The following is a 27,470-nucleotide window of genomic DNA, read 5'->3' as shown; positions in this document are numbered from 1 at the left end:
AAAGCTGTATAATCTGTCTTGTCATGGAAAGTAGGAAGAAACAAAGGTAAAGCCTTGGCAGAGGTCATAAGTGATTGGTATCTTACCTTTTCTCCTTTATCGCCTTTCTGACCTGGCAAACCAGCTACTCCTGGCAATCCTGCTTCACCCTGTATAAAAAAATGAGTTTTCAGATCACAGAAAAGTATGCTATTTTCCCTCTTTCTAACACAGACTTCAACACGAAACAGATAACTGTATAGGGAATTAGTAGGCTCTCACATAAACAAAGATAAAATGTAATAGTTTAAGAATAGTTTTCATTTTTGACACTGGTCTTGAAAATGATCCAGAAACAGTCCATTTGTTTTGTGCTTTCAAGGCATTTAATCTTGTAAAGCTAACAACCATTCATGTAATTTACATTTATTTTATAAGGATAAATGCATCACAGAAATAAACCATTTCTGCACATCCTAAAAAAATCAGGAATTCTACAGCAGGATGGTGTAGAAATAGCAGTCTGAGAATCTGCAAAGCATGCAAGATAAAGGATATATGTGTAGAAGAAGACTCTCATACTTTGTTTGGAAGGCAGAGGCAATGGTCTTTAGACTCATGCTGTGTTACTGGAAGAGCATGTATTTTGCTGACATGAACAGTCACGGGTGATGAAGTAGGAGTAATGAACCTGTCCTCCAGAGGGCACTAAAATAGAAATAAGGATAATTCTGAATTGAGTCCACTGCTGGTAACTGACAAGTAAAAACCAAACATTGTCCCTATTCAGCTTTTTTTGTCTCCTACTACTGCATGCAACCCCAGTAAAATGAGGACTACAGATGTGTGACCCTTCCTTACTGACACTAAACCCAGGCCTGCCTGTGTACTAAATACAATAGAAGTCACTATAGGAGCAATACAACATTATAAAATCCTTTATTTATCCTGTGACAGTTTGAGGGTCAGACTGTCCCCTGCCTGGTCCCCTACAAATGAAAAAGAGACCTGAGCCTCCTACCAATGAAAGAAGTGAAGATGAGGCAGCAAATTTCCTTGAAAATGCAAGAGGGGAATAAAAGGCTACAGAGCCACCTTATTACTCCGGAAAATGATTACAAGTCAGAAGGGCAAACTCATGGGCAAACATGGTTTGTCACTTTTATAATGTAACTTTCTGGGTTTACTAGTCTGAACACCCCCAAAACTGAAGCCAGTGCTCAAATGTCTGGAAACAATCTCAGCTGAATCTACATGTAACATATACTGAAAGCTGACTAGAAAGAGGCATACTAGTGGCATATTCTAATAAATAACCAGGGTCACTGCCATTTCACCCAGAATATCTCTCTTGGTTCAGATTTTTGCTTTACAATATAAGCTTTTATTTTAAAAAAATGAAATTTTAGCCCTTATGATTGCTAAGAAAGGCTTATAAAATCAGAAAATATAAAATTGCATATGATAGTAACATTTCAAGCAACTAAGTTTATGATTATAATAAAGTAACATGTTTACACCATTCATTTTATATAATCAGTACAGGACACTTTGTCATTTGGCTCTGGAATAAGATATGCAAGTATTCAAAGCTTCTTTTATCAGTGTAATTGAACTGTATTTTAAGAATGCTATAAATTCAATATGGAAAGGTAGCTGAAAAAGCACCTGAAGAAGACTGCTGTGTAATTCAAAAGCTTGTCTCTCTCACCAACAGAAGCTGTACATTACTACATTTTGTAGTTGTGGTATAGCCAGTTTAAAATCATTGCACTTACATGCACAAGAAGTTAACAGAAATGCCACCCATCATACTCAGCCCAGGAGTTTATATATTGAGGAGGAAGTTTCTCTCACCAGGAAAAAAATGATGAAATGTATTTGAACATAAAAGTGTTATTGAAAACTGAATTTTTTCTTCAAAAGCTTGCTTCACATCACATTTCTGACCTCACATCTCCCTATTCCTTGCTCAAACACACTGTATTCTGTTATTCTAATCATGGCAAATTTTTCTCTCCTTTCCCTGTCTCTTTACAATTGAGATAAACTAGTGGTCCTCCATCCAATGGTTTGTTTCCCTTTTTGGACGTTGAGGATTTGGGAAGCCCATTCTTCCCTCTCAAATCCATGTGTATATTCTGGTGAAAGCCTGACTAATCATGCATCCAAGCTGCCCTACCCATCTAAAATTCCCTCCCTCTTAGCTTCTTCTTCTCAAATCTGCATTTAGGTAAGTGTGTGCTAGTGCCCATGTTTGCATGCACAACTCAGGTACAACTATTTTGAAAATATGGACCTAGTTCAACAAAGAACTTAATCACATGCTCAGCTTCAAGAAAATGTGAGTAATCCCAATGACTTCAAGCTCACATATCTTGTATCTGTCAAAGCAAAGGAGAAAAATAATACCACTGAATTAAATTAATATGGCACCCTTGCTTGACTATAAGTATATCCAAAAAATGCAAAGTGAATCAGAGATAAAAATAGGTATCAGGCACAGGACATCCAGCTGTTTATTATGTTCTTTATTTCCATTTTCCTTAGAGTAGTGCAATGAAAATATGTTAACAAATGTTCTGTCCTGTTTCCTTCCCCTCCCCACCATTCCATCTTATACAGGTTTATAATGCCTCTTCCACAAGCCCCACTGTCTACACATAATGGAATCATAAGTAAAAGTGAAAATAAAGTATAAAAGTCTCTCTCTCTTCTGAAACCACACATTCCGTTAGCTCAGTGGGAACAACCTATATTCTAATCCCTGTACCTGTGAATTCCTCAGCTATTAATCAGTATGGATTATGGTATCTAGAAGAAGGGGCATGGCAGTCTTCAGAGTTCTCCATTTAAACAGCGCCCCTCACCCAAGTGCTGCTCTGCCAATGCTATCACGTTCCAATGACTCACCTAGCAAGAGATTGCCTTGAAAATGTATCCTATTAAAGTTACCACACTTCTTTTTTATGCTCTTTAAATAAAATAAGGTGAAAATGTTATCATTAAAAAGATGATTAATGCATTTTCAGTTTTATATTTACATTTTTGCAAAATAACTTACCATGACCTCAGATATTTCACAACAGGTCTCTTGAGCTGCAGATTTTGGGTTACAATAAATTGTTAGGCGACCAAGTTCAATCTGTTAAGAAATGTAAAAGAAAAGGGATGTATATCTGCAGTAAAAAGAGGTTTATGTTTAGGTACTACAGGTTGGACCTTCCTGGTTTGGCGCTGTCGGGACCTGACCAATCCCAAATGAGAAAATTTGCTGGACCAGAGGAAGTTCCAGCTGCTGCCTTCTCCCTAGGCGGCCCAGGATCCAGCTCCTGCAATAGACCCCTGGTCCCCTTGCCATGGGCTGCCATAGGGCCCCAGCCCCATGAAGCTACTGTGGGGGCTCTGGCTCCGCCCAATGATTATGGGCTTGTGGTGGGATTCTGGCCCTGTGCTGCTGCAGGCTTCTAGAGAACTCCAGTTCCAGTCCTATGCTCCCCCCAGGCTGCCAACCCCATTGGCCACAGCTGGCCCTCCGGCCCTTAGGCTACCGGGCTCTCTGGCCCAGAAGCATCCATGGTCCTGCTGGACAAGAGAGAGCCAGGTTTCAGAGGTTCAACCTGTAGTAGAAACTACTGTATTTTCCAAACTTGCCTTTATAATATATCATTCTGAAATATCTTGTTTGACTTAATATGCAAGAAACAAACAAAATCAGAACTTAATTAAAATCACACGAGTATGAATACGAGTATAGAGGCAGTCCCCAGGTTATGTACAAGATAGGGACTGTAGGTTTGTTCTTAAGTTGAATTTGTATGTAAGTTGGAACTGGTACATATTGTAGGGGAAACTCTAGCCAAACATTTCTCCAGAGCTCAGTTTTATTCTCCCACCACACCTCACTTCCCTCAGTCCTTTATTCTCAAGCTGAGGTGTCTGCTGAGAGAAGCCGCTCCGCGTCTCCCTGGTCTGCTGGGTGGGGCGCTAGCTTCGCGTCTCCCTGGTCTGCTAGGGGGAAAAGCAGCTAGTGCGGGGTTGCCTCACCCCGTTTGTAAGTAGGGATCCGATGTAAGTCGGATCCATGTAACCCGGGGACTGCCTGTACTTCTTAGTATAAATCCTATAATGGGACCTAGTTGTCTTCATGGAAGTTGTAATCCTCTGCATTGTTCTTCCTATCTGACTGGAGTATTATACACCCAGTGAAGTGCATTCTCAATGTCACACACCTCTAGAATGATCCTCCTCTAGAAATCCTCAAGAGCCAGAGACTGATCTATCATGTTGGACAGGCTTTGCCTAACCCTTTCCACAACATCATTTGAAGTGCAGGAATACAAGATTTTATATGCAAGTTTTTTTTTCTGGAGACTTGAGGGTCACTTGTCAGATAGGAGGTAGCCCCAGGAATCTGATTATAGTTAGCCGATGATAGTCTTGGCAGATGTTAGAGCAGATAGGTCACTGAACTAATGGAAATCACTTGCACAGGGTACTTTGTATCAGAGAACTGGCACAGCATGACTCTACTCTCCTACAACTCCTCCTCAGTCCTCCTCGGGCACCAGCACACCACCTCTCTTCCCCAAAACACCTTGTACTTTGGGGAGTAGTGAAAGTGCTTGGTGATACTGGACCCATCTCCAAGGCCTTCATCAGCTTTATGCAAATGGAGTTTCCCTACATTTCCTGCTAGAGAATTAAACTGAAAATTTGGTCTTTTATTTTGTGTTAATGGCTGGGGCTGTATTTTGGGTTTAAGGGCAGTTTCTGAGGTGGTGGGAGGCATTATACATTTTCAGTAAATATGGGTTTCAACCTGTAATGTGCTGAGTACTCTGACCTTGATCAAAGAATCTGTTGGGAGAGAAATTCCAGGCTTGAATAATAAGGGTACAGAAGTAGGACTACAGTACCAACCTCCTGAAAAGGATGATGATAGCGATTTTGAAATTCTGAGGGAGATTACTAAAACCAGAAACCCAATAATCATGGGGGACTTCAACTATCCCCTTGTTGACTAGGTACATGTTATCACAGGACACGAGGCAGAGAGAAAATTTCTGGACACCATATAGGGTTTCTTGAAGCAGCTGGTCCTGGAACCCAGAAAGACAGAGGGAATCTTTCATTCAGTCTTAAGTGGAGCACAGGATGTGGTCCAAGAGGGGAATGTAGCTGAACACTTCAGTAATGGTGACCATAATGGAATTAAATACATCTTTCTTGTAGGAGAAAAAAATCCAAAGAAACACAACACAGTACCATTTAACTTCAAAAAGGAGAACTTCAAAATAATGAGGAAGCTAGTTAAAAGGAAATTAAAAGTAGTGACCACAGACATTTCAGTTTTGTAAGCTGTATGGAAACTAAACCCACCATAATACAGAATAAAACTAAAAATATATCCCAAATAAAGTAAGCAGGAAAAAAAAGAAAAGTATAATTAGGCAGACCAAAAAAGAATTTGAAGAACAACTAGTAAAAGAAAAAAAAAAGTTGCTGTTTATTTTTTGTGTAAGAACATCAAAAGCAGGAAGCCTGCCAAACAGTCAACAGGGTTCTCGATGACCAAAGCCTAAGAGTACCCAAAGAAGATAAGGCCACAATGGAGAACCTACATGAATTCTTTGCCTCAGTCTTCATTGCAGAGGATGTGTGATTTCCACAGCTGAGCCATTCATTTTGGTGACAAATGCAAGGAACTGTTCCAGATTGAGGTATCATTAAAGGAGATTTTGGAACTAACTGATAAATTAAACAGTAATAAGTCTCTAGAGCCAGACATGATATTAATCCAAAAGTTGAGAAAGAATCCAAATATGAAACTGCAGAACTGTGGTTTGTAATCTATCATTCTAATTAGTTTCTGCAGCAGATGACTGACAGATAGCTAATGTAACACCAATTTCTCAAAAAAGACTCCCAAAGCAATCCTGACAATTACAGGCCAGTACACCTAACTTCATAACCAGGCAAACTGGTTGAAATGATAGGAACAAACAGAAATATTAGACATGTAGATGAACATGATGTTTATGAAGAGTCAACATGCTTTAGTTGAGAATGCATGCCTCATCAATCTATTCAAATTTTATGAAGATGTTAAAAAGCATGTGTCCAAAAGTGATCCAATCGATATAGTGCACTTTAGACTTTTAGGGAGCCTTTGACAAGGTCCCACATGAACAACTCTTAAGCAAACTAAGCAGTCACGGGATCAGAGGGAAAGTCTTTTCATGGATCAATAACTAATTTATTGGTTAGAAAACAAAGCTTATTTTGTAAGTAGTCATTGGAGAAAGATAAATAGTGGATCCCGCAGCAAGGAATTTGATGTGGGACAAGTGCTATTCAAAATATTCAGAAATGAACAGAAACAGGGGGTAAACAATCAGGAGGCAAACACTTCAGAGGTACACTTTGCAGACAATACAAAATTACTCAAAATAGTTAAGTTTAAAGCTGACAGCAAAGAATCATAAAGGGATCTTATAATATGGGGTGACTTGGCAATACAATGGTAGATGAAATTTAGTATTGAAAAATGCAAAGTAGTAAAACATAATGTCAACCATACATAGAAAATGATGGTGCCTCAAATAACTGTTACTGTTCAAGAAAAAATCTTGTGGATAGTTCTCTGAAAACATCTGTTCAGTGTTCAGCATCAGTCAAAATGCTAACATAACATTGGGGAATATTAGGAAAGGAATAGATCATAAAATACCATAATTATATTATATAAGTCCATGATATTTAATTATTGAATTATTATTGAATTATTTTTGCACTTTTCTGCATTCTGAATTATTTGCACTTTTCATCACGGCATCTAAAAATATATATTAAAATTGAAAAAGGAACATAGAAGGGCAACAAACAATTTTAGGGGGATGGAACAGCTTCTAAAAAGGGAGAAGAGACGTTAAAAAGCCTTGACTGTTCAGCTAGAAAAGACATGACTGAGTGGGGATATGGTAGAGAAGCATATAAAATCATGAAATACGTGGAGAAAGTGAATAAGAAAGTATTGTTTACCCCTTCATACACTACCCAACCAGCACCCAATCAAATTAATAGGCAGGAGGTTTAAAGAAACAAAAGAAAGCACATCTCAGTATGTCTACACTGGCCCCTCTTCCGGAAGGGGCATGTAAATTTCAGCAGTCGTCGTAGGGAAATCCGCGGGGGATTTAAATATCCCCCGCGGCATTTAAATAAAAATGTCCGCCGCTTTTTTCCGGCTTTTAAAAAAGCCGGAAAAGAGCGTCTAGACTGGCCCCGATCCTCCGGAAAAAGTGCCCTTTTCCGGAGGCTCTTATTCTTACTTCAAAGTAAGAATAAGAGCCTCCGGAAAAGGGCACTTTTTCCGGAGGATCGGGGCCAGTCTAGACGCTCTTTTCCGGCTTTTTTAAAAGCCGGAAAAAAGCGGCGGACATTTTTATTTAAATGCCGCGGGGGATATTTAAATCCCCCGCGGATTTCCCTACGACGACTAGTGAAATTTACATGCCCCTTCCAGAAAAGGGGCCAGTGTAGACGTAGCCAGTATGTCTACACTGCAATTACATTCTTTTGACAGAAAGTCGAAAGAACACAGGGGTTTTTCCAACAGCAGTAGACCTCTTTCTACAAGGAAGAAGCCTTTTTCCAAAAGTTGTCTTTCAGAAAAAGGCACGTGTGGACGGGGACGAGGTTTGTTTGGTTGGTTTTTTTTAAAGAAGAGGCCTTCAGGAAAAAGCACAGGTGCCCTGATGGCCACTCTGTCCATAGTAATCACAACTTAAATGTGAAATAGTGTCCAATCAATGTGGATGCTATCTTTAGAAAAAGCAGATCACTTTTTCAATGTGCTTTTGCTGTGTGGACGCTCTCTTTCAAAAGAAGTTTTTTCCAAAGATCTCTTCCAAAAAAACTTCTTCCGAAAGAAGCCTTCAGTCTAGATACAGCCTCACATTGCTTAGTCAACCTATAGAACTAATTACTAGGGAATGCTGTGAAGGCCCCAAGTATAACTGGGTTAAGAAAATAATGAGTTCAGTTCAGGAAGGACAGGACCATCAAGAGCTATAAACCAAGACAGTCAGAGAAGCAAGACCATGATTCCAAATGTCCCTAAACCTCTGATTGCCAGAGGCCAGGACTTGATGAAACAGGGTGCATCACTTGATAATCTTCTGTTTTGTTCATTCACTCTAATGCATTTGGCAACAGCCACTGCTAGATGGACCATTTGTCTGACCCAGTATGGCCATTCTTATGTACTTACCATCCAATAACAAATTTAAAATCTTGCTTAACTTCAAGTGTATGAGTAGTTTCACTGAAGCATGCTTAAACGTGTTTCCAGAGCAGGACCAAACTATACATCACCCTGCAGGATCAAGCTCTGCAATAATGCTGAGTTATGTTAATAATATAAAATAAATTAAAACACTTAGCAATAATAATGTGACAATATAGATAGTGTAGTGTAGAAAGCAGTACTTTCATGCCATCAGTCTAAACCTCATACAGAAGGCTTAAAACCTGCTACGCAGATGTGTACTCAATATTGAAGCTAACATTTCTCATAACTGCAAATAAATTCCTCGAGTTTTTGCACAAGAAAATGTAAGCGGAAATCTCTGGATTAGAATACAGATTATAAAATGTAAGGGTTCCTCTGTTGACTCAAACAGCAGAAAAAGGCCCCTTTGTCATTAGATAGGAAAATTTAGTTGCCCTGACACTTTTGCAGAGCACCTACTACACCATTTTATTTAAAGATAATAAGTATTATCTTATGAAGTTTCCCTGACTGTACTGCATGAATTATACTGTTTTCAGACTCATACAAATTCCATGTTTGGGTGGAGAAGGATTTAATGGATCCCAAGGAAATAATTGGAGTGACTAAAAATGTCATACATTCTTTCCTTTTCAATGACATTTTAAATAATAAAAAAGTTAAAAACTAAGCACAAAACAATTATTATAAACTGAGTCCTAAATGGTATAACAACAATAAGCCAAAATAATTTTCATTTGTAAATGGATACAGAAATGTAGCTAATACTGAAAACGGGGACCTGATTCTGTAGTCCTTATTCAGACAATACCGCTCACTTAGAATAACAGAGTTTTACTAGTCCACCCAATGGGTATTCTTTTTTTTTTGCATGCTGGGTTTTTTCATATATTTCTTTATTGTGCTATTACAAGTATTTTTAAAACATGACTTCCATATTATCCCATTTTCTTTAAGTGTCATCTCACTGGTACAACTCACATCTACAGGCTTGTAATCTGCAGCTCGAGCAGCAATGAAAGTTCTTCCTTGAAACTCAATGGAGTCCTTTTCAACAGTCTGCCATCTCTCGATCACATTGCAATCCACATAGAGGGTAACAATCCTTGACTGTATACTAATGGCAAGCTTATGCCACTGCCGATCGAAGAGAGGATAAATTTCACGATTTTTAAAGGTGTGGTATAGCACATTTCCCTGAGTAGATTTTGCTATATATTCCACAACTTTTTTTGAACCATCAACTATGACAGACACCTGTGGGGGGAAACATAATTTAGAATAAGTCAGAATTACAAGCAAATAAGACTGAACATAAACTAGGATGAAAAATAAGTAAATAGCCTAAAAGAATAGATTAGGCAGGAATCATGAAAGATTCTCTCATGGAACTTTTTCAGTGCCCATCCATCCTACATTTCAACACACCTTTCATTCTAATATTACTGGAGACATTTTACTAAACTTCTGTATTTCTAAGATTTGAATAAGTAACTATCAAGCTATTTCAGAACAGCAGATTTGTCTTTTATAAATTAGATCTGATTCCATAGGTAAAAGATCCACTAAGCTATATAGCCTCTTCCAACAAAAAAAGAAAACTAAGTGAAAAATAAAATATATTCTTACCTGTGGGATGTCATACTGATTTAAAATTTGCCATATATGCCACCGCTCCTTTCTGGTGCTGCGTCTTACACGGAATGTGGCTATTAAGGAATATTCTTCAGGAAGCCCATTTGGAAATATTTGCCTATGGGGAAAAAAAGGTTCAACTTATTCTGATAAATGAAAAGAAAGTGGGAGGGAGGAACCTAAGGATAAAACAGACACACATTCAACACACAGTATCAAATTGTGATCTCATTTACACTCATGAAACCCTACCGATGACAAAGGTTACAATAATTAAGACTTAGAGTTTTGAAACTAAAAGATAATATGCTGTAAACACAATTTGAAGAAATAAGTTTCCAACTGGGAAGACAAATGTAAACAGACACAGATATAATAAAACTACACTCATATCCTGTAGTAGTCTATTCTAATTTTCATTGCACAGGGATCAATACATGTCTAATGAAACAAACACAGAATTGCATAGGTATCTTTTTATGTGAAATAAACTTTTTTTTAAATAGGGATTTTTCAGGTCTTGATTCTGAAGTGAGATCAAGAGCAATATTTCATTGCTTTGAGGGGCTTTGTGTAGCTTCCACTCATAATGGTAGTTATGCTGCAATACACTTGTTTTCCCAAAAGTGTGTTAGCGCAGGCCGGCATCAAGAGAAAGGGGCATAGTTTCTATGAAAGTTGTAAATCTGAACCTACATATCAGTTATTTGCATGTTCCCATTCAGTAAGAAATTAAATGTGTCCCAGTTCATAAGAGCAAGAATTTTCATGTACTTGCAAGTCTAAACAATACACAAGAGGCTCCATAGATAAACAGTACATTATTTTTTAAGAAGTAGGACTAATCCTCTTTTACAGCAAAATATTAGACAAGTAGGATCTGTGGCAGGAGCCTATAACCCTGTGATGGAGTGAATTCATCTTGCTATGGATGAGGAAAGGTTGATTCCTCACTGTGCGTGGAGTAAGCCATGTCCCCATATTCCAACTGGCCATGTTCCAAGTGAAGCACCATGTTAAGAGGGAGCAGCACGGCACAGTCTGTGCTAGCCCTTGCAGGAAAAAGATGCTCCTTGGCAGCTCCTGCCTGAGTGCAGATGGAGCCCTGGACCATGGAAACCAAAGGCACCAAGATTCAAGCAGCCATCCAGGTACCTGTGGATGCCCCAGGGAGTAGCACTAGCCAAGAAACCCAGAAACCACAAAGATGCACACACCACCACCAGTAGTATCATGATAGGAAGTACCTTGGAGGGATTAGCCACAGACTTAATGACAGCTTGTTGCAGACAGATCCCCTGCTGACTCAATTTCAGACACATTTGCTACTGACAGGGCCCTGGACTGAGACCTCATAGAGCAAAGAGGGCCCAGGTCTTTCTACCCTAGCTCTCACCCATACCCAAAGTGGCAGCCCACACCTCCTAACTGGCCAGTAGGCCTAACTGCCCCAACCAGAGGGTAACTCTATTGTGTCTGGCAGCTAAGGTATTACTACCCTGCAAATCCAGGGTATCTACTGACTTGGGCTGCTATGCTTCACTGTCCTGTGAACCTAGGATACCTTTGTTGACACTGTCTGCTAGGCCTCACTGCTCTGTGAACCAGAATAATGGTTTTGCGGACCTAAGCCTCACGTCCAACTGTCCTGTGGATCAGGGCAACTCTATTAACTTTTGTCCTCAGGTTTCTCTGCTTAGAGACAGAGGGCAGCTCAAAGGACTGGGTGAACTTAACCTGCAGTGGATGAGGTTCCTCCACCCTGTTACAAATCCACAGAGCACATCAATGCATGGGATCATTTGACAGTTAATTTTCCTGAGATGCCTATTACCATAATATATGAACCCCTTATTAAGGAGACACGGGATGGTTTCAGCTGCTGGGAGAAATGGGTCTGAACATCTAATATTTCTTGAGGCAGAAGAATGTCCTCAAAAAGCTTTTACCAGTCAGCAGGAGAGGCCCAGTGAAAATTTGGTGTGAACTGAAGAAGTTGGTGTGATGAGGAAAAGAAGAGAGAAAGGCCGTTAAGTGAGATAGTGAAGAAGTTCCTAGAAAATGTCTTTACATTAATATTTTAAAAAGTACAATTAAGTGTTTCTCTCATTAGCCCCATTAAGCATTTGTGGTGCTGCCTAAATAAATAACATTTAATTGTCTTTTGAAAGATTACCTCAGATGTATTGTAATGGAGAGTTGTGACTGACTGTGCAATGTGCATCACACAAAAACCACATCCTTCCATCCTCACTGTTCACTAAACAATTTGGGAAACAAAATAATTCAGATATAAGGGGTTTGTTCTTGCTTCCCTGGTCACTGAGCTGGAAAAGTGACAATGGAGGACAGCATTTCAGAGTAAAAAATGCACGTGCACGCACACGTACAAACACACGCTGCGCGCACACACACCCGCATACACAGAGAGTCAACTTAATTCTATTGATTTAAATGGAGTTAGACCAAGGATTAATTTTTCCTACAATCCATCAGTCATGCTTCATATGATTTCCTGATAATGTTGTAAATTTTGTGGAGTATTTCAAATTTCTAAATAAGATTCATACTAGAAGAATCAGACTCACGATGTACTGGTGAATCAATAGACCTAAATAAATGAAGTAGTATATTAATCTATTTATCACCAATAACCCTGGGCCCTCACACCCCCACAAAAAATACCACCACCACCACCAACAACTACTACTACTAGTACATGTACTACTCTCTTTGGGTATGTCTACACTACAAAGTTAGTTCGAACTAACGGACGTTAGTTCGAACTAACTTTCCTAGGCGCTACACTAGCGCTCTGTTAGTTCGAACTTAATTCGAACTAACGGAGCGCTTAGTTCGAACTAGGTAAACCTCATTTTACGAGGACTAACGCCTAGTTTGAACTAGCTAGTTCGAACTAAGGGCTGTGTAGCCCTTTAGTTCGAACTAGTGGGAGGCTAGCCCTTCCCAGGTTCCCCCTGGTGGCCTCTCTGGGCACAACCAGGAAAACTCTTCTCCTCTCCCCCAGCCCCGGGCCCTTAAAGGGGTAGACTCTGGCCAGACGGCACTAGAGTCAGCCAGCCCTGCCAGGAGTCTCTGCCCCGAACCAGTGGCCCCACCATGAGCCAGGCGGCCAGTGCGAGTGACACGTCCCCTGCCCAGTCCCCCAGCACCCAGGGGCCAGCGAGGGGCCGTAGACGGCGCGCGGCCTCCTGGACTAGTGCGGAGGTCATGGACCTCATTGAGGTTTGGGGGCAGGCCCCCAACGTCCATGATCTCCGCACTAGGAGGAGGAATGCGGCTGTCTATGGGCGCATAGCAGCCGCCATGGCCACCAGGGGACACAGGCGCACCCAGGAGCAGGTGCGCATTAAAATTAAAAAGCTGCGCCAGGCGTACGCCAGGGCCACAAGAGGCGGCGCCACTGCAGGGGCTGCCACCTGCCCCTACTTCACTGCCCTCCACCAAGTCTTGGGGGGCAGGGCGGTCCGTGCCAGCCCGGGGGACATCGAGCCGGGACCAGAGGGCCCTGACCTGGGCACACCAGAAGGGTCACCGCCAGCAGCGTCGTCCAGGGAGACCGTACCAGGTAAGTAGTTTGAATTAAGTAGTTCGGGGGGGAGGTGGGAGGGAGACCAGGGACCGCGCGCGTGGGCCATGTCTTCCACGGATCACGCAGACACCTGTGCACGTGCGAGCACGTGCCATGCCACCCTTGGGCAGGTGGCTCCAGCTGCGTGACACCCAGGGGCCATTGCCCAATAGGCACATGCTTGTGCAAAGAGACGTGACATGCTCCCGACCCCGGGGCAGGACCCAGCAGGATGATTTCCCTTCACATGTCCCCTCTACACGGAGGCAGGGGACATCTCCCCTTCCCCCCCGCCGCCCCGGCCACACTATACATGGCACAGGGACATGGGTGCGGTCTTGGGGCAGCTCCCAGTCCCGGGGAGAGCCAGACATCCTGACCATGGCCTCTGTACAAGCACAGCGGCTGTGACGGTGCAGGACATGGTCACCCTCACGTTGCGGAGTTGGGGAGGGGGCTGGGCATCATCCTCTGCGTCCCCAGGGAGAACTGACCCCTTCTCTTCTTTCTCTACAGCTGCACCAGCTGCTTGTGCAGGGCGCACCACCCCGCCCGGGACATGCTACCGCACCCGCAGCCTGCTCCGGACTGCCAGCACGGAGCAGGAATACTGGGACCAGCACCTTGGGGCCCTGCAAGCCGTGCACCGCACACTACGGTCGTGGATGCGGGAAGACCTGCAGGTCCGCCACGAGCTGCTGTCTGAGCTCTGAGGGCTGAGCACCAACCTGCAGCTCCTGCTGCAGAGCATGGTGCCCCGTGCTGATCCTGCACCAGCTGTCCCCCCAACTGCTGTCCCTCCTCCCACTCCTGCTCCCCCTCCCACCTCTCCCTCCTCAACCCCCACAACCTCTTCCTCAATGTCCACACCCCCCACCTCAACCTCCGCACCCTCCACCCCATCCCCCCGGGGACGCCGAGGCCCCCTCCCTCGCCGTACTGGGAGGCGGTCGCCCCGGTGAGACCCCCACCCCTGATCCTTCAGTTTCCCCACCCCCTCCTTTCCCTTGCTTCCCCCTTTCAGCTCCCTCCTCCCAGTTTTCCCCCTCCCCTCTCCCAGCCTCTCTCTTCCCCTCTCCCACCTCCTTTTCCCAGTTTCCCCGAGTTTTGTTAAATAAACAGAGTTTCTATTTTTGAACACACGTGTCCTTTATTTTGTACATCAATAAGAAGGGGGGCTAGGGAAGGGTAAGTGGAAGGAGGTGAGGGAGGAATGGGGCACGAGCCCCCGATGGGGAGGACTGGGCTGGCTCTGCGGGCTTCTGGGGGTGGAAGCTCTCCTGCAGCCCCCCGATTGCCCCCTCTCCCCAGATGGCAGCCTGCGGCAAGTGCAGCCGGTCTGATGGCTGAGTGCTGTGATGTGCCCAGTGTGCGTACTTCGGGCACTCCAAGCCAGGACTGGTTTGTAAGCGGGGAACCCCTGAGAACTGTCTGTCCAGGGTGGGGGTCGGGACCCTTTAAGCGCAGCCCTCGGCTAGCCTGAGACAGCATCTCCACGCTCTACGTCCTCTTCTGATGCCCTGCCGGCACTGCTTCTGGCCATCCTTAAGCCCTGTTCAGAGTCCACTCAATGTGGACTTGCTAGTTCGAATTAGCAAAACGCTAATTCGAACTAGTTTTTAGTTCTAGACGCGTTAGTTCGAATTAGCTTAGTTCGAATTAACTAATTCGAACTAAGTTAGTTCGAACTAGCGCTGTAGTGTAGACGTACCCTTAGTGTTCTTCACTTCTTTGAAAAACAGACAATTGTAAAACTCTACAATTATCTCAACTGCATTATGTCAGCACATGGCATAGCTACTGTATTGCAAAGATGTAATTTAACAAAAGGCATGTAGAAGGCATGCATTTAGTCTCTGAGTAGAGAAAGAAAGTCAACAGCGCAACTAAATGAACATTCTCTGGTGACCAATTAATGGAAAATCATTAAGAGATGTCTCACAGGATTCAATAGTGAATGCCATAATGGAGGCATCTAGGGAATGGAACTTTGACAATTGCATCTTAAAAAATTATTGGGCTCTGCCTACATTCTATTGCTTGCATGGCTCTTACTATACATAAAAGAAGCAGCTACCCACTTTAAAGAGTATCTAGACAGAGATGCTTAGTAAAAGAGTTATACTAAGAGAAAAAGACTGAAATAATAAAGTCTTTGACTGAAACCAAAATTAGGGTGTATTAGGGAGAGATGTGTTTCAAAGGTGGAATATACAAGAGTCCATAAAAAGACAAGACACACAACCTCAGTCACAGAACACCATAACATTAATATGCGGGGAAATCCAATTTAGAATTTTACAGAACTGGAATTTAGAATCTATTTTAAAGTTTAATATAGTATGTGATTTAGGTGTACTTATGAAAGTGAGCATGAAAATAGAATTGCCCATGAAATCAGAATGAACCATCCATTATTTGCAATAGTAAAGGAAATACACAACACTGCACATTAGTGAAAAAGAGTCAAGTTACACAGTGTAATGATGATGGCATGATGCAGTATCACCCAATATCTGAGTGGTACAGAGAAAGAAAGTATGGTGATCTTAATTTACAGAGGTACATCTCACTGTCTAAGCCTAAAATGGGGGAAAATTGCAAGTCTGAACCGTGTATTCAATGAGTTGCAGAACAAATGTGGTCACAGACAGTAACTGCTGTGCAGGAAGAATTGTGAAGACACCTAATGGAGAGATCCAAAAAAGATTTAAGGATGACCCAATACAACATGAGTTGCAGTAACATTGGCATATTAACCATTGCAATAAATGTAATGTCACAGTCTCCTTCAGTCCATGTTCTCAATTGTTCACAATAAAAGTTGATATGAAGTTCTGTGCTCTCAAAGACAAGCCTGTCTTTGGCACAGACTGCTGAAAACAATAGAATAAAACCAAACACATGAACTGAATAAACACAGTTGGACCCATGCCATATTAAGTTGTGCATATGAAGCATGTTGTACATTATATAAGGCATAGCTGGTATATGGAAGAAATCAGTGAAATTCCTCATACCATAATGTAAAAAGCATTTAGCTCATTAAGTAGCAGATGGGATATAAATCTATAATACAGACACCTATGTATTTCAAACTATAACATAGGTTGCAGGATCAGTTATGTGCCTCCAGCCTGCCCACAAACACTCAGGGTACGTCTATACTACAACACTATTTTGAAATAACTAGTGCTATTCTGAAATAACTTAGTCAGGGTATGTCTACACTACAAAGTTAATTTGAACTAAAAGCCATTAGTTCGAATTAACTTTCATAGCATCTATAAATGCAAACCGCTAGTTCGAACTTAATTCGAACTAGCGGAGCACTTAATTCGAACTAGGTAAACCTCATTCTACGAGGACTAACGTCTAGTTCAAATTAAGTAGTTCAAATTAAGGGCTGTGTAGCCACTTAATTCGAACTAATGGGAGGCTAGCCCTTCCCAACTTGCCCTGGTGGCCACTCTGGGCACCACCAGGGAAACTTTTCTGCCCCCCTCCCGGCCCCGGAGCCCTTAAAGGGGCACGGTCTGGCTACAGTGCTTGTGCCAGTTGCAAGCCTGCCAGCACCCAGCCAGCAGACCCTGCACCTGGCACAGCATGAGCAAGACACCCACTGCCACCCAGCCCTCCACCTCTTCCCAGGACCAGGCTGGCGGCTCACAGGAGCCTGCCCGGGGCCGCAAGAGGCAGTTGCCCGCATGGTCTAGTGCGGAGATCGTGGACCTCATCGAGGTTTGGGGGGAGGCCTCCAATGTCCACAACCTCCGCACTAGGCACAGGAAAGTGGCCGTCTATGGCAGGATAGCTGCCAGCCTGGTCACCAAAGGCCACATGCGAAACCAAGAGCAGGTTTGCATGAAAATCAAGTTGGTCCAGTGAGCCCCCCAACCCTAAGCCCTTAGCTTAGAACATAAGAACATAAGAATGGCTGTACTGGGTCAGACCAAAGGTCCATCTAGCTCAGTAGCCTGTCTGCCAACAGTGGCCAGCACCAGGTACCCCGGAGGGGATGGACCGAAGACAATGACCAAGCCATTTGTCTCATGCCATCCATCTCTAGCCTTCCACAACAGAGGCCAGGGACACCGTTCCTACCCCCTGGCTAATAGCACTTCATGTACCCAACCTCCATCACTTTATTTCACTTCTCTTTAAACTCTGTTAGGGTATGTCTACACTACAGCGCTAATTCGAACTAACTTAATTTGAATTAGTTAATTCGAACTAAGCTAATTCGAATTAGCGCAGCTAGACTTAAAAACTAGTTCGAATTAGTGTTTTGCTAATTCGAACTAGCATGTCCACACAGAGTGGACCCTGAATAGAGGTTAAGGATGGCCGGAAGCAGTGCCGGCAGGGCATCAGATGAGGACTTAGAGCGAGGAGCTGCTGTCTCAGGCTAGCCGAGGGCTGTGCTTAAAGGGACCCGACCCCCACCCCGGACTGACAGTTCTCAGGGTTCCCCGCTTGCAAAGCAGTCCTGGCTTGCAGTGCCCTGAGTGCCCACATGCGGAACATCACAGCACTCGGCCATCAGCCCGGCTGCACTTGCCGCAGGCTGCCATCCGGGGGGAGGGGCCAATCGGGGGCTGCAGGAGAACTTCCACCCTGAGATGCCCGCAGAGCCAGCCCAGTCCTCCCCATCGGGGGCGCTTTTCCCCATTCCTCCCTCACCTCCTTCCACTTACCCTTCCCTAGGCCCCCTTCCTGATGTACAAAATAAAGTAAACGTGTGTTCAAACATAGAATCTCTCTTTATTGAACAAAACTGGGCGAGACTGGGAAAAAGAGGTGGGAGAGGGGAAGAGAGAGGCTGGAAGAGGGGAGGGCAACTAAAATGATCAGGGGTTTGGAACAGGTCCCATATGAAGAGAGGCTAAAGAGACTGGGACTTTTCAGCTTAGAGAAGAGGAGACGGAGGGGGGATATGATAGAGGTCTATAAAAGCACGAGTGGGGTGGAGAGGGTGCATACAGAAAAGTTCTTCATTAGTTCCCATAACAGAAGGACTAGAGGACACCAAAGGAAAGGAATGGGTAGCAGGCTTCAAACTAGTAACAGAAAGTTGTTCTTCACAAAGCAAATAGTCAACCTGTGGAACTCCTTGCTGCAGGAGGCTGTGAAGGCTAGAACTAGAATAGAGTTTAAAGAGAAGTTAGATCAAGTCATGGAGGTTGGGTCCATGGAGTGGTATTAGCCAGGGGGTAGAAATGGTGTCCCTGCCCAAAGTTTGTGGAAGGCTGGAGATGGATGGCACGAGACAAATGGCTTGGTCACTGTATTTGGTCCATCCCCTCCAGGGTACCTAGGGTTGGCTGCTGTCAGAAGACAGGCTACTGGACTAGATGGACCTTTGGTCTGACCCAGTACGGCCATTCTATGCTAAGGGCTCAGGGTCGGGGGTCTCAGTGGACCATCTTGATTTTCAAGCCAACCTGCTCCTGGGTGGCCAGGCTGGCAGCTCTCCTGCCCTAGACGGCCACTTTCCTGTGCCTAGTGCGGAGTTCGTGGACGAGGTCCACGATGTCTGCACTAGACCAGGCGGGTGCCCGCCTCTTGCAGTCCTGGCCAGGCTCCCGAGAGCCGCCAGCCTGATCCCGGGAAGAGGCGGAGGGATGGGGGGCATCGGGTGGCTGGCTCATGGCGTGCCAGGTGCAGGGTCTGCTGGCTGGGTGCTGGCAGGCTTGCACCTGGCACGGGCACCGTAGCCAGCCCTTGCCCCTTTAAGAGGTCCGGGGCCGGGAGGGGGGCATACGAGTTTCCCTGGTGGTGCCCAGAGTGGCCACCAGGGAAAGCTGGGGAGGGCTAGCCTCCCACTAGTTCGAATTAAGGGGCTACACAGCCCCTAATTCAAACTAGTAAGTTCGAACTACGCTTAGTCCTCGTAAAATGAGGTTTACCTAGTTCGAACTAAGCGCTCCGCTAGTTCGAATTAAGTTTGAACTAGCGGAGCGCTAGTGTAGCGCCTATGAAAATTAATTCGAACTAACGTCCGTTAGCTCGAATTAACTTTGTAGTGTAGACATACCCCTGGAGTTCTAGCCTTCACAGCCTCCTGTGGCAAGGAGTTCCACACGATGACTATGTGCTGTGTGAAGAAGAACTTTTGCTTATTAGTTTTAAATCTGCTGTCCGTTCATTTCATTTGGTGTCCTCTAATCCTTCTGTTATGGGAACTAATAAAGAACTTTTCTTTATTCACCCTCTCCACACCACTCATGCTTTTATAGACCTGTATCATATCCCCTCTCAATCTCCTATTTTCTAAGCTGAAAAGTCCTAGTCTCTTTAGCTTCTCTTCATATGGGACCTGTTCCAAACCCCTAATCATTGTAGTTGCCCTTTTCTGAACCCTTTCCAAAGCCAAAATATCTTTTTTGAGGTGAGGAGACCACATCTGTACACAGTACTGAAGATATGGCGTACCATAGTTTTGTAATTCCCCTCCTCCTTCTTCCCCTGGCTTCCCCCTTCCGGCTCCCTCCTCCCAGGTTTCCCCTTCTCCTCTCCCACCCTCTTTCTTCCCCTCTTCCACCTCCTTTTCCCAGTCTCCCCAGAGGTTAATCCCCCCTTCCCCAGTTTTGTTAAATAAAGAGAGTTTCTATTTTTGAATATGTGTCCTTTATTTTTTACATTGGGATGGCTCTGTGGTGGCTCTGTGGGCGCCTCGGGATGGAAGCTCTCCTGCAGGGCCTCCTGGATTCTGACAGTCCCCCGATTGGTACCCCTGGATGACAGCCTGCGGCAAGTGCAGCCGAGCTGATGGCCGAGTGCTGTGATGTGCCGAGTGTGGGCACTCAGGGCACTCCAAGCCAGGACTGCTTTGCTGTCCCTCATCGAGGTAGACAAGGAAGCGGGGAACCCTGAGAACTGTCTGTCCGGGTTGGGGGTCGGGTTCCTTTAAGCACAGCTCTCGGCTAGCCTGAGGCAGCAGCTCCACACTCTGGGTACGTCTAGACTACAGGGTTTTATCGACAGAAGTTTTGTTGACAGAAACTGTCGACAAAGCTTCTGTCGACAAAGAGCGTCTAGACTACATCCAGTTCTGTCAACAAAGCAAGCTGCTTTGTCGACATAACAGTGTGGACGCAAAGGACAGTTTAGATGCAATAATGCCTTCTGTTGACAGAACTCTGTCGACAAAAGGCGTTATTCCTCGTAGAATCAGGTTTACATATGTTGACAAAACTGCTGAGTTTTGTTGATGTTATGTCGACATAACTCAAAGGCAGTGTGGACGCAGGTGTAGTTTTGTCGACAAAAGTCCACTTTTGTCGACAAAACCCTGTAGTCTAGACACAACTTCTGAGTCCTAACCTGATGCCCTGCCGGCACTGGTTTCGGCCAGCCTTAACTTCAGTTCAAGATCCACTCAATGTGGACATGCTAGTTCGAATTAGCAAAACGCTAATTCGAATTAGTTTTTAGGTGTAAATGCACTAATTTGAATTAGCTTAGTTCGAACTAAATAACTCGAACTAAGTTAGTTCGAATTAGTGCTGTTGTGTAGACATACCCTCAGTGTCCACTCAGCAGGCAGTTATTTTGAAATAATATTGAAATACTGTCAAGCTGGAGGACTTCTTATTCTGACTCCTGTAACCCTCATTGTACGAGGAATAAGGGAAGTTGAAGGACGAGTACTCTATTTCGAAATAAGTGCTGTGTAGATGCTTCCTATTTCAAAATAAGCTATACAATTGACATAGATAAATTTGTGTAGCTTATTTCGAGTTAAGTTCTGCAATGTAGATGCACCCTCAGAGTATCCTCCCTGTGATATCAGAGTAATGTAGTATATGTCAAAGAACATACATTCACACAAACAAGAAAATACAAATGGCCTTAATCATTTAGACCACTGGTCCATCAAGCCCAGCATAATTGTCTTCTAATAATGACTGCAATTTTGAGTTTTCCATTCCCTGTTGTCCAGATTCAGCTTCTGTTGGTTGGTGGTTTGTGGACATCCAGACCACAGGTTTATGTCCGTGGTGCCTCCGCTAGTAGTTACTTATGGAATTAAGCTCAGTGAACTTTTCTAATTCTTTTTTAACCCAATGATATGATTGACCTTTACAAAATCCCTGACACTAGATTCCACAGGTTAACTATGCAATTTGTGAACAAGTACTTCTTTTGGTTTACCTTTCTATTAATTGTAGTGAGTGACCCTTAGTTATTGTGTCATTAGAAGGGCTAAATAATATCTCCCTATTCACTATCTCCAAACCATCCATGATTTTATAGACTTCCATCATATTCCCCTTCTTTAGTTGTCTCTTTTCTAAACTGAACAGTTCCAGTCTTTTTAATCTCTCCTCATATGGAAACTGTTCCATTCCCCTAATCTTTTTTTGTTTGTTACCATTTCTGTACCTTTTCCATTTTAATATTATTTTTAAGATGGAGCACCCACAACTGAATGACATATTCTAGATGTGGGCATACCATGGATTCATATAGTGGAAATATTATTTTTCAGTTTTACTAGGGGGCTGTGCCCCCCTACTTGCTACACTCGCCAACTCGTCTCTGAAGTAGGCCAGCTCTCCCCCAGCCACTAGGGAGGGGAGGGCCAGGGCTGCACCAGCTGGCTCTTGTCCCCTACCCTCAGCCACTGGGGAGGTGAGGGCTGGGGCCACACCCAGCCCAGGCTCTCACCTCCCCCCAGCCTCAGCCACCCCAAGCCTCTTGCACCTTCTCCCCAGCTCCCTCACTGGCCACAGACAGCCCCAGCCTCTTGGCAACCCATGCAGGCCACAGTCTCTCTGCCCCCCTCTGACCACCCGAGGAGTGCTGGAGCTGTGCATTCTGTGGTCTCTTGGCCCTCCTCCAACCACTAGAGGAGGACCGAGGCAGCGTAGGCCATTCAGGCCATGGTCTCTCAGCCCCCTCCGGCTGCCGGAGGAGGGCTGGGGCAGCACAGGCCATGTAGATTGTGCAGACCATGGTCTCTGGGCCCCCCTCTGGCTGCTGGAGATGTGCCAGGGCTGAGCCATCCGTGGCAACTAGAGCTCTGACCTGGCCACTAGTGAGGGAAGGCGAGGGCCAGCCAGGCTGGGGCCGCAGCACCCAGGCTGGGAATTGCTGGGGCTTGTTCCTGAGGATGCCGAGTGATGTGATGATGTCACTCTGTCATCCAGCAGGAAATGTTTTTTATATATAGAAAGAGAGATCCTCTCTCTCTTTCTTAATAGTTTCTAATATTCTGTTAGCTGTCGTGTTTGCTTATGCATGCTGGGTAATTATTTTCAGAGAACTATCCACAATGACTCCAGGATTTCTTTCTTGAGTGGTAACAGCTAATTTAGACTTCATAATTTTGTACATATAGTTAAGATTATTTTTTCAAATGTGAATTATTTTACATTTATCAAAAACTGAATTTCCAATTTAGTGGCATCCCTTTGTAAATCTTCACAATCAACGTTGGACTTAACTCAAGTAATTCTGTATGGGATTATCTGCAAATTTTGCTACCTCACTGTTCATACTCTTTTCCTGATAATTTATCAGTATGTTAAACAGCACAGGTCCCAAAACAGATTTTTGGGGGACTTTGCTGTTCACCTCTGCCGTTTATTCCTACCCTTTGTTTCCTATCTTTAACCAGGTTCTAATATATTTAGAGGACCTTTCTTCTTATCCTATGAGTGTTTAGTTTGCTTAATAGCCTTTGCTGAGCGACTGTGATGAGGTATACAGGCAGTCCCCGGGTTACGTACAAGATAGGGACTGTAGGTTTGTTCTTAAGTTGAATTTGTATGTAAGTCAGAACTGGTACATATTGTAGGGGAAACTCTAGCCAAACATTTCTCCAGAGCTCAGTTTTATTCTCCAACACCTCACTTCCCTCAGTCCTTTATTCTCAAGCTGAGGTGTCTGCTGAGAAAAGCCGCTCCGCATCTCCCTGGTCTGCTGGGGGGGGGGGCGCTAACTTCGCGTCTCCCTGGTCTGCTGGGGGGAAGCAGCTAGTGCGGGGTTGCCTCACCCCGTTTGTAAGTAGGGATCCGATGTAAGTTGGATCCATGTAACCCGTGGACTGCCTGTACTTGACTTTTTGGCTCTCTAAATGACCCTGCAGTCTTACTACACTCTGCCCCAGAAAGGAACAGTGACGGTGGGTACTTCTGGCCTGCCTAGAGAGATCTCAGAGATACAGCCAATCAGAGCTCAGTGGACTAAAATGAAAAGCACTTTAGCTGATCAGTTCCTGGCTAGAACCAGAGGGGTAAAAATGGTGACATTCAAGGGATAAGTAGAGTTTGTTTCTGGCTGTATTTGCTTTAACTAGGTTTGCAGGGAGAAAAAGGACCCAAGAACCTTAACTATGAGTTAAGGTTAAGCTAAAAAGGAGTCAGATAAGAGGAGGCCAAGGGAAAACATAGCAACTAACCAAAGTCAACCAGTGCATAGCTGCTATATATAGGGTCTCTGTTTTGGAACCTGAAGTAGTGGGCAGGCTCAGGTTTCCCTACTAGCCTTAGTGGCATTGGTCCCAAGGAGGAGACAGGGCTTATTTAAGAGCCTGAACAAAGGACTGGATTTAAGTGGTATTGAGCTGGGGTGAAAACCCTAGTGAGGGCAACGGGACAGTTCAGTTATTGGATTCTTTACTACCCTAAAAGGGGTTCATTTGAACTTTGTGACTTTGCCAGAGGGCCAACCCACAGAAGATCCACCAAAATCAGCCAAAAGCATACTGAGGATGCCAGGGGTGAGAAAAGGTCTGCAGTAGTTCCCCCAGCTGCTAGATAGTGCTGCTAGGTAGTGACCTCCTGACAAGGACCTTATCAAAGACTTTCCAAACATCCAGGTAAACTAAGTTGACTAGATTACCCTTGTCTATATGCAGATTGACACCCTCAGTGAATTCTAATATATTGGTGAGGTATGATTTCAAAAACCACGTTGTCTCTTTTCCAACATATTGTGTTTATCTGTGTGTCAATTTTAACTATACTTTCAACCAATTTGTCCAGTACTGAAATTAGGTTCACCAGCTGATAATTGTCAGGATCACCTCTAGAGCCTTTTTTAAAAAGAACATTAACTATGAACACACAATCATAACACCAATGGACAACATAAGTTCATGCAATCAGTTTCTGTCTTCTATTGGCAAGAAGTTTTTGTCATAGTCTTTTGCAGCAATGCAATATACATTGCTATGCTTTTCAAGGGTTGGCAACAGTGAGCGTCTCCCACCAACTCCTGACAACACAGTATGCCTTTTACGCAATGTGAAGGAATAGCTACATGCATTTTTTTCATGAAATTTATACTTGGACACACTGTCCACTGGGATTTGGGACAATCAAATACAAGTTCTGGGTTTTTCAAATACAAGCTCTGGACATGTCAAACTTAAATCTCTTATGGTTTGCTTAGCTCTACTGTGCTTGAAGAAAGAACTGTGAATGAATTAATGAATTAAACTGTGCAAGCACTCTGCTATATCCAGTCGTCAATGCTATTTTAGTGAAGCAGAAGTAAGAGTTACCCATATCAAGTTTAGTAAGGCAATCTTTTATTTACCTTTTGTTTTTTGCTTTAAAAAGCACTGATGGACAAGAAGCTGCTATTTTTAAATCTTACGAACTCTAATTCTTCCACAGTGAATGAGACTGAGTTAGAGTTTATGATGACTTCCGTATTTACAAGTATCAGTGGGGCCGCTGACTTGCTGAATATCTTCCAGGAAGCGAAAGATGATCTGAGTTACATTTCCTGAGAGTGAAGTGAGAGATGCTTGGAGTTTATGTCAAGACATTTCTTTTCCAGCTGACATATACCATCAGCTGTTGCGTTACAAATAATTTGGTGAGCAGAGCTCAGTCAGCTTTAACTGCTTTCCAATGGCAATGGATGATGTATTTAATACCCCATTGACAGAGATTCTAAGTCTTACCCTTTTTGTGATGAGGGAATTCAAAGTGACACTCACTGTTAATGAGAAAACAAAGCTCAGATGACCAAAGGCAATAATTTCATCTGCTCTTATCATCAATGCCTGCTCACTATCCATAGCATTTACTATGTAGAAAAGAGTTAAGACTAAAAAGGAGGTATTCGGAAGCACAACTGAATAATATAAACAAAAAAGAAGATAGCAGCTAATAGGAGCTATCTACCAATCTGTGCCTAAAATGGGTATTTTGAAAGCTTATTGATATAAAAGTTAAGGTCAGCTGTTACCTGAAATAATTTTCCCTGATCCATCTTCCTCAAATCACATTATGATGGACAGTGTGGTTTCAGGTTGCATCAGGCATCAAGTTGCATCATATAATATCATATGAAAACAACTTAAGGGAAACTATTTATGTAATTTAAGAAACATTAATAACTTAGATACAACCAGCTCAGATAGAAGAATCAACTGAAAACCTTGCCCACAGTTCAGTCTGAACACTGAAGTGAAAATTAATTCAAAATGTTTGACTGTGCTAATTTAAAAATAACAAATTAGGGGACTGCGCCCCCTGCTCACTACGCATGCCAGCCCTTTCCCTCACTGGCCACTATGCATGCCAACCCTCCGTCCCTCTGGCCAGTATGCTTGCCAACCTCCCTGAGCTGCCCCTCCCACAAGCTTTAGAAAGTGGACTTGTGGACACAGATATGCCTAATTCAGGGGTGCTTTGAGCAAATTGTCTCATGTAACCTATCAGTATGCATGTCATAATCTGCTGGATCTGTATATCTTATTTTGGTGTATGTATCATGCTTATGTGTAAAGTTAGATACATGAAGTCTGGAATGTTTTAGGGTTAAAAAAATGCAAAGGCAAGCCATCAAGGACATTTCCCCACAAGGTCTGATTGACTGTAAACAACTCTTTTGTCCTTTAAGTCTTAGCAGTGGTTGGTCTTAGAAAGTCATGTGACTACCTGATAGGGGATGGTCAAGTAGCTTCCCATGCAAAAGGGAAAATCTTTAATACAATGGGAAAAATGTAGGAGCTTTTTATCTATGGCTGGCACACCTGAGGGCAGGAACTAAAGACCCAAGGGTGAGGAACAGCCCTGGTTTGGAAGGCTTAGCTGGAAAAGAAACAGTTTTAGGGTGAATTTGTAATATGTTTGTATACTGAGGTTTCAGTGTTAGAGTTTGCTAAGTGTTTTCTGGTGTAATCTACAGGCAGTCCCCGGGTTACATGGATCCAACTTACATCGGATCCCTACTTACAAACGGGGTGAGGCAACCCTGCACTAGCTGCTTCCCCCCAGCAGACCAGGGAGACGCGGAGCAGCTTTTCTCAGCATACACCTCAGCTTGAGAATAAAGGACTGAGGGAAGTGAGGTGTGGGAGAATAAAACTGAGCTCTGGAGAAATGTTTGAGTAGAGTTTCCCCTACAATATGTACCAGTTCCGACTTACATACAAATTCAACTTAAGAACAAACCTACAGTCCCTATCTTGTACGTAACCCGGGGACTGCCTGTACTTTGTTCTGCCTGTTCTCGCATATTACCACTTAAATCCTACTGCTAGTACTTAACAAAGTCACTTTTATTTTCTATCAAGCCCAGTGTAAATAATTGTTAACTGGGGGGGCAATGACTATGTGATGTTTCATTGCTAAAGGGGGTTTACCTAAATAATACCTTTGGGGTTCTAAACCCATTTGGTGAGTGGTATCCCGGGAAGCTGGGCCCTAAACTGCACGGCTTGTCAGCTGTGGGGGGAGCATTGATCTCAGCTTGATTGGCTGAGGAAGACCAGTGGAGCTGGCACAGCAGGATCAGGCAGCGAGAAACCCCAGAAAGCAGGAAGGTAAGGGGCAGTGGCTTTGTCAGCACTCTGGTAGGCACCCCCAAGGGATCTTCTGTGACCGTACCCCCTCACCCAGCCACTACTCTCAGCGACCCCCTCTGGCTGCTATGCCCTACACCCAGCCTGCTTCTGCACCTTCCCTCCTGGCCAGACTCTGCACTCTCACCCCCTCCTGC

General features: G+C 43.9%; 1 protein-coding gene across 7 annotated transcripts in view; it reads right to left on the bottom strand.

Moving 5' to 3' along the window:
• The window catches only part of COL19A1 (collagen type XIX alpha 1 chain), a 368,607-nt gene that overhangs the window by 288,241 nt on the left and 52,896 nt on the right, over positions 1-27,470 (bottom strand). For all 7 annotated transcript variants that reach the window (XM_089777104.1, XM_089777106.1, XM_089777105.1 and 4 more), the window contains exons 5-9: positions 9,905-10,028; positions 9,257-9,532; positions 3,044-3,124; positions 562-687; positions 87-149 (exon numbers count right to left, since the gene is read on the bottom strand). In XM_089777104.1, coding sequence (XP_089633230.1) covers positions 87-149; positions 562-687; positions 3,044-3,124; positions 9,257-9,532; positions 9,905-10,028 — 670 coding nt within the window. The remainder of the gene's footprint in view (positions 1-86; positions 150-561; positions 688-3,043; positions 3,125-9,256; positions 9,533-9,904; positions 10,029-27,470) is intronic.

Source organism: Pelodiscus sinensis, chromosome 3 (genome assembly GCF_052426305.1).
Source record: "Pelodiscus sinensis isolate ZL-2025 chromosome 3, ASM5242630v1, whole genome shotgun sequence".
Lineage (NCBI taxonomy): Eukaryota > Metazoa > Chordata > Testudines > Trionychidae > Pelodiscus > Pelodiscus sinensis.
This window is presented reverse-complemented; position numbering and strand designations above follow the sequence as displayed.